The sequence below is a fragment of the Rutilus rutilus genome (assembly GCF_951802725.1).
Source record: "Rutilus rutilus genome assembly, chromosome: 11".
Classification (NCBI taxonomy): Eukaryota; Metazoa; Chordata; class Actinopteri; order Cypriniformes; family Leuciscidae; genus Rutilus; species Rutilus rutilus.
In genome coordinates, this window is record NC_140216.1 from 43625382 (window position 1) to 43633530 (window position 8149).

Sequence of the window (8149 nt, forward strand, 5' to 3'; positions counted from 1 at the left end):
TTATCTACAGGCCACGCCCCCAATTATTATTTATCTGAAATATCATCGCAGTGATATGGAAACCCATTTCCGTCACATAAAAAAATACTGCTTTGGTAAATATATTTATATATGTATTAATTAAAGGAATCAAAGTGACTCACACGGTGTGGACTGAAGACTCTTCTTCTGACTAAACGAATGTCTTTATATCAAACTTGATGATATTTGTGTTTTGCACGGGTTTGACCCAGTTGTAGTGTTTCATCTGCTCTCGTGAAGGGTTATGAGAACATCCATAACTCCTGCTAACTGACCCACACAACACGAGCCCTGAGGAGTTCACTCTCACCTCATCAACGCATCAAGGGCCGTACACACCGGGACGAATATCGGCGCGCGTTATTCGCCCGCGTTTTTCAACGCGTTTTTTGTGTTCACACCCAAGCGATTTTCGTTGACGATGAGCCGAGTGAACATGCAAATTCATTCCCTGACATTAGATGGCGCTTAATGTAAAACAGAAATACCCCGCTGTCGCGTTTGTCATATAGTTCTTTATGTTCCGACACCAACGAGACCAGCAGCTCTACATTAATCTTGCCTTGCATCTTCCTCGTCTTATTTCTTCCCGGCAGTGCAGGGGGGCAGGGTTTCATATTATTTTGAAGGTACCCCCGGGCGCCGCCATTGGCTAGCGGACCATCACCTGCTGTTAGCATCCCATTGACTTCCATTCATTATGGCGTCACTTTGACAGTGAATAACTTTACATCTGAGGCGTTTAAAAACTCCATTTGTCCATTATTTATTTCTAAAGAAACACGACAATATATAAAAGGCTCCATTGCCTTGTATCTTACGTTATGGCCCCGTAGAAGCAGTTTTTGTAAAAATAGGCTAACGATTGCATCATAACCACGCGACTCTCTGTCGCACAGTAGAGAGATTACCGTATGGACAGGAGGAGAAGCTCACGGGCAATGGGGGGGACGTGGAGGCAAAATGACAAAATAATTAATCAGAATACTTAGCAAAAGTTTCTCCTGCTCCTGCTCATGGACAGCTCCTACTCACACTCTCCGTCTCTGCAAGATTCGGCAGGGAATGATTCAGATTTCTCTCGGCACAGCTACTAGAAGACAGACGGGTTGCTCACGTCACATCTACGTCATCAAGCTCAGTTTGAGTCTGCGCAGTACGCTCAGCCATCAGGAAGTAAGAGCTTCTAAATGACTTAACTTGTCTCCGTTGAATCCATTGGGGTCGCTGTGTCCAGTTTATATACTGTCTATGCGGTAGTGTAGACGCTACTTGGCGTATATCTTCTTCGCCGTTACGTATGTGTGCTCGGCAAGACCGTTTTGTGTTTGAGCGCCCCCAAGTTGTGTTTTACTGTAACTTCAGAAGCTCCAGACACGTGAGCAAAAGCGCCAATCTCATTGGTCGGATAGTTTTTGACGCGGCGCGTCAAACCAAAAAAACGAATCCGAGGCGTTTTTAAAAAAAATGGCGCTTTTACGCGTGGCGTTTTTCGCGTCGGTGTGCACACTCACATTGGCGCCCTTTGTTTAGTCACGAGGCGTTAAACGTCGGCGAATATCGCACGCGAAATTCGTCCCGGTGTGAACAGGCCTTCACTCATACATATATTTCTCAATCATAGAAGTATTCATTCAGATTGAGCATTATTATAGATTTAACTGCACTGACACTATCAGATGAGAACAGAACTGATCTAATAATGACTGTCATCTTTACAGCAGAATTAGTCTCATATTTGATGAGATTTGTATATTTTGAGTCGATCTGTGTGAAGAGTCACGTGATGAACTGCTGCCCTCTGCTGGCGCGTTTGCGATATTTCCCACAAGCCCCTGCGGCTGTGCGTCTGATGTTAATGCAGTCAATCCTGTTTAAGTTTGATGTTCTTTGTTTTGTTGTCTATTTATTCAATCTATTAGTCGTAGTCCTATTTATTTATATTATTATACACAATACTGTAATACCCTCTCTCACACACACAAACAGCCTCTCTCTCACACACACACACTCTCTCTCTCTCACACACACACTCTCTCTCACACACTCAAATACACACACTCTCTCTCACACACTCTTCATAGACGTAATGGTTTTTATACTGTAAAAACTGTATATTCTCTCCTCTCTCTCTCACACACACACACTCTCCTCTCACACTAATTCTGCCCATCAAACAAAACTTTGCATTTTTCAGCAATTTCTGGAAAAAAACTCATTGTATTTTATGATTAAAGGTACAATATGTAAGTTATATCCAAAAACCGCTTGCAGTGTGATGTATTTCCTGCAGTTGTGTACTTACAATATCCCAAAAGTTCCCAAAGATTTTTAATTTCAAAGAAATTCCAATTTTAAATAGTTCACCTGTCGCCTGTCAATCCCCAATATTATTCAGCACTTGTGTGTAGTGCGCTAGAATGAAATGTCCTTTATATCCGCGGGACTGGCGTGTGGCGCTGAGATCTGTCTCTCGTTAGCGATCGCTACGCTTCACACCTCAGTCATGCTAAACACATCAGTGTATTCACTCATACATAAACATTATTACATCCATCGCCATGACGACAAGTTCCATAACTCATACACCTCTGTTACTGTAAGAGGCTAGCGACCCCTAGCGGCGAAATCAATTACATCACTCTTTCAATCATCGAATGGCTTTTTTAATAAACAAGTTAAATAATTTCAGTAGTTTTGTAATATTTTTTATTAAATGGATTTGAGGCGTATAATTCATCAGATCAAAACATCGTCGCAATCTTTACATAAAACTCAAGGGTCACATGACTATGAAATGTGAAATCACTGTAAACAACAGCAGATATAGATGAACGTTTAAAACATGCTAATACTGGAAATAAAGAGAAACCGTACAAGATTAAATAAATAACTGAAGATCAAACAACAGTGTGGCCAAAGCTGAGAAATGATCACATTAAAAACTGGATGTTTATGACATGAATGTGTTTCATAATCCAGATATGAAGAGACTCTTGAGCAGAATCAGCTGAAGATATCTGGATATTATATCAATAAATCTGTTACACCTGAGCTCTCCAGATACAAGCAGAATCATTCATATACCAAACAGCCAATCGAAGTAAAAATGTTTAATGCAAAACCAACAATACAATAAAAATATTTATATTTTTCACTGACTGTTTTTCTCTAAATAAACACAAGAATGAGGCTCAATCATAATCATTTATATGTAATAATATTAATAGACAAACAAACACATTCTGTGTGACTGACGCAAACGAAGCGATTCGATCCGAGATGACTCTGAGTCGCTTCAGCGTTCAGACGCAAACGAAGCGATTCGATCAGAGATGACTCTGAGTCGCTTCAGTGTTCAGACTGCAGACTGTCCTGCTTATATAGCCTTAAATAGCTACAATAAAACACATATTCACGATGACACGGTGAATATATCGCACATATTCAACACATCAGCTCTCCACAGAAACACAGACAGAAGTGAATCTCCGTCAGTCTGACGAGCGTTTTGAAGAGTCAAAGGAGTGAATGCGTTCAGCAAAGCAAAGTCTTTCATTTCAGCAGATGTGGCGCGTTTACTTACTCGTTCTTAACCTGATCATGCCTAAAGTGCCCTATTATGCGAATATTCCCTGTCATGCAGAGTGTGATAAAGCTGTTTGTGAATGTAGAAGCTCTGCAAAGTTTCAAAATGCAGATTAATGGAGTTTTTGTTTCCTAGAAGAAAGTGATTCTGAACTGAAAAGAGTCGTCAGTGATTCAGTCTCTCTCTCTCTGAACCTTCGTAGGTTTGTAACTAATTTGCATAATGCCAGCCTCTGGTCCTGATTGGCTGAGCAGCGTCTCTTAGCTCCACCCTCAAACACTGTACTTTATCTGAGACTGGAAGAGTTTGGTTCGTGTTGATCGTGTGGAGAAGACGCTGTTTTGATGAGATTGATACGGTGAAACCCACGCCATCGTTACTGTTCGTATCACTGTGATCAAGAGCTGAGATTCAGATATAATGAGCGTTTGGTGTCTGACCAATCAGAGCAGAGCAGCTCTCAGAGAGGCGGGGCTTAGAGAGACTGAAGTGTTTCAGACACTGAGAGAAAAGAGCTGACAGACGCTGTGTTAGACCTTGAATGCATGTAAAACTATTGTAGTAGACGCCAAAACAACATTACAATATTTAAAATAGCACTTGACTCTCATCCTTCCCTCGGGTCATTTTGACCCGAAATTCTTTTTTTTTTTTAAATTGAGTGTTCATCAGAGGGTCCAAGACTTTTGTCGCACTTGAACCACGAATACAAAAAAAAATTATGGATTAGAGGAGTTTTGTGGTTGATATTTTGACCCCCAATTTTGACCCCCTGAGAAATGACTGGAATGCGAGGAATGCTTCAGTACACACACAGAAAAACCTAAAAATGCTCAAACTTTGCCAAAAAATGACTGTATAATGTCTACATGTGTATCTGAGTGCACACTGAAGAGAACTGACTTTAGGACCCAGAGGAACAGCTCATTTGCTCCATATAGAGATATAAGCTCATCTAGAGTCATGAAATATCATCTTAAAGACACTCAACGTAAGATATTTAGAGCGGAGTTATTTTGAATTTAAGTTGAAAGAATCTGAGGAATGTGCTTAAATTACCATTTATTTATTGATCAAATCTAGTAATTTAAAGGTAAATAAAATTAAAAAAATAACACAAATCTCCCCAAAAAATATTTTCTTTCTGAAAAATAATAATAATAATAGCGTATAATTGTAGGGGTTCGGGTAATTTTGCCTGGCGAGGGAAGGATGAAGCCGGAGAAGTGTCGGGAGGGAAGGATGAAGCCGGAGAAGTGTCGGGAGGAAGGATGAAGCCGGAGAAGTGTCGGGAGGAAGGATGAAGCCGGAGAAGTGTCGGGAGGAAGGATGAAGCCGGAGAAGTGTCGGGAGGAAGGATGAAGCCGGAGAAGTGTCGGGAGGAAGGATGAAGCCGGAGAAGTGTCGGGAGGAAGGATGAAGCCGGAGAAGTGTCGGGAGGAAGGATGAAGCCGGAGAAGTGTCGGGAGGGAAGGATGAAGCCGGAGAAGTGTCGGGAGGAAGGATGAAGCCGGAGAAGTGTCGGGAGGGAAGGATGAAGCCGGAGAAGTGTCGGGAGGAAGGATGAAGCCGGAGAAGTGTCGGGAGCGTCTGCTAATTATTTTCATTGTTGAGTTTGTCACTAGTGAACATTACAAACAGATACCGGAATCATGCGGTATTACGAGTAAATTACATGAACTTGATGAAGTTTGCATTATTATTTCCCTGTTTATGACTGTGAATCTGCTGTAGAAATCAGGCTGACTCGACACACTTCCCGTCCTCTGTGCCGGTGATGCGTTTCCTGTGCGCCGGTTACGTGCGCTCCTCGTGTGTCCTGGGCCGAGTGTGGCGAGTGTGGCGCTGGACGCCGGGCGAGCGCAGCTCCTCCTCCTCCAGGGGTCGGGGGTCGTCGGGGTGGACGGGGCGGGGCGGGGGGTAGTTGGGCTGGTAGTCGGAGCCGTAGCTGCCGTACGGGTCGCTGTCCTCCTCGGCCTCGGGTCCATACGGCTGAACTACAGGGACATCGGTGTCAGTGAGGTCATCAAAGCCCGGTTCTGACCCGCACACGCACACACACACACACACACACACACACACACACACACACACACATTACTGAAGCAGCGGCTCTCAGCCGATTCACCAACATCAATGACATGCAGTTAATCATGCAGAAGAATAAACACACAGATCTAAGTTTGTGTGTCCAATCAAACACACTCACCCGCCACAACTAGAGGTCTGCTACCCGACCCGAGCCGACCCTGATCTGACCTCGACCCGAGCCCGAACTAACCCCGAACCGATTTGAACCCGACCCCGACCTGACCCGACTCCGACTTGAGCCCGACCTGACCCGAACCAACCCTGACCCGACCCCGACCTGACCCGAGCCGACCCTATCTGACCCCGACCTGAACCGACCCTATCTGACCCCGACCCGAGCCCGGCCTGACCCCGACCCGAGCCCGACCCCGACCCGACCTGACCCATCTCCAGGATGATCAGAGGAAACCGGAGGAACTGGAGCTCATGGCTGTGGATTCTGATCTACATGTGATTTTTCGTGTTTTATTTTTAATACATTTACAAAGATTTCAAACAAACTTTTTTCACGTTGTCATTATGGGGTATTGTTTGTAGAATTTTGAGGAAAAGAATTAATTTAATATATTTTGGAATAATAACATAAAATGTGGAATAAGTGAAGCGCTGTGTTCCGGATGCACTGAACACATGTACAGTTAGAGTGTGTTGAGTAAGAGAATGCACATGCGCAGTTTAATATATACAATTATATATAATTATTTATCATTTTTATTTAATCATTATATGAAGAGTTCAGATGCAAAAGCCTCTAAGTGCCATCTGAAATTTTCTTCCAGAATTTTTATAAAGCTTGTATATTTAAGTTAAGTAATTTCACTTAAATGACAATTAATAATTTGCATTGCCATTTAAGTGAAATTATTGAACTTAAATATACAAGCTTGATAAAAATGATCATTCTAGAAGAAAATTTCAGATGGCACTTAGAGGCTTTTGCATCTGAACTCTTCATATACAGTGCAATGCATAAGTGAATACACCCATGCTAAAGTTGACTAAAAAGAGGAATAAAAAATCATATTTTGGAAATTGAACTTAATGCCTTAATTTAAAAAATTAGGGAAAATCCAACCTTTAAGGACACCAATTTTCTTTGTGAATGAATAATGTATCGTAAATAAATAAATGTTCTTCCTTAAAATACATGGTGCATAAGTGAGTACACCCCTATGTTAAATTCCCATAGAGGCAGGCAGATTTTTATTTTTAAGTATTTAAAAAAAATTTTTAAATTAGGATACTATGCATCCTGATAAAGTTCCCTTGGCCTTTGGAATTAAAATAGCCCCACATCATCACATTGCCTTCACCATACCTAGAGATTGGCATGGGGTACTTTCCATAAGATCATCTCTCAATGCAAATCAAACCAGCTATTAGGCTGAAATAACTGAAATAAAACCATGCCAATCTCTAGGTATGGTGAAGGCTATGTGATGATGTGGGGCTATTTTAATTCCAAAGGCCAAGGGAACTTTATCAGGATGCATAGTATCCTAATTTAAAAAATTTTTTAAATACTTAAAAATAAAAATCTGCCTGCCTCTATGGGAATTTAACATAGGGGTGTCCACACTTATGCACCATGTATTTTAAGGAAGAACATTTATTTATTTACGATACATTATTCATTCACAAAGAAAATTGGTGTCCTTAAAGGTTGGATTTTCCCTAATTTTTTAAATTAAGGCATTAAGTTCAATTTCCAAAATATGATTTTTTATTCCTCTTTTTAGTCAACTTTAGCATGGGTGTATTCACTTATGCATAGCACTGTATATATAATTTGTACTGAACTGTTTTGCGCATGTGCTGTCGCGCACTATTCCAGTCACAACACTTCAGAGGACGCTGAGACCTCAGCTCTCGATGCTCTTCCTCACTCCTACTACATGCGTGTCAATAGTTGCGCAAACTTAGTGTTGACGTTGAACATTTGAGTTCCAGAGGAGTTAGTGGCTGTTTCACCTGTTCAACCACAGCTAGGTTTCACTGGTAAGTCCGTGCGTCTGGTGTGCTGAGGGGGAACGCTGCTTGTACATGTGTTTGTTTAATTATCGTTGCATGCAATCGTAGAATACAGCATATTGGGAAAAAGAGGTATTCACTGTGAGAAACGCCCTCGGGTTCGGGATGAAGATATGACCGTAATGGCCGGGTTCAGTGCAGACCTCTAGTCACAGCATGGACAGAAAACACGACTCGGATGACATCACAGAACCGTAAGGATGAATTATTATCCGCTGAAAACATCAAACCAATGACATTTACATGCTACAAAACCAGTTGAGAACCATTTAGTTAAAGAGTGAGTTCACCCAAAAATATCATCAATTCATTCAAAAGAGAAATGTGAGAGCGTCTGTGTTTACATAGAGTTTGAAGCACGAAGGCTAAATTTAAGATAATTGATGAGACTTGAGTTTGTTCTCAAGACGCCAATGA

At 41.7% G+C, this 8149-nt stretch overlaps 1 protein-coding gene across 1 annotated transcript in view; it reads right to left on the reverse strand.

Annotated features, from left to right (window-relative positions):
• Nucleotides 1–2749: 2749 nt before the first annotated feature.
• The window catches only part of col14a1b (collagen, type XIV, alpha 1b), a 91214-nt gene continuing 85814 nt past the window's right edge, over nucleotides 2750–8149 (reverse strand). Inside the window, exon 45 of the mRNA XM_084424625.1 lies at nucleotides 2750–5649. Within this exon, the coding sequence (XP_084280751.1) occupies nucleotides 5408–5649 (242 nt within the window). The 3' untranslated portion in view covers nucleotides 2750–5407. The remainder of the gene's footprint in view (nucleotides 5650–8149) is intronic.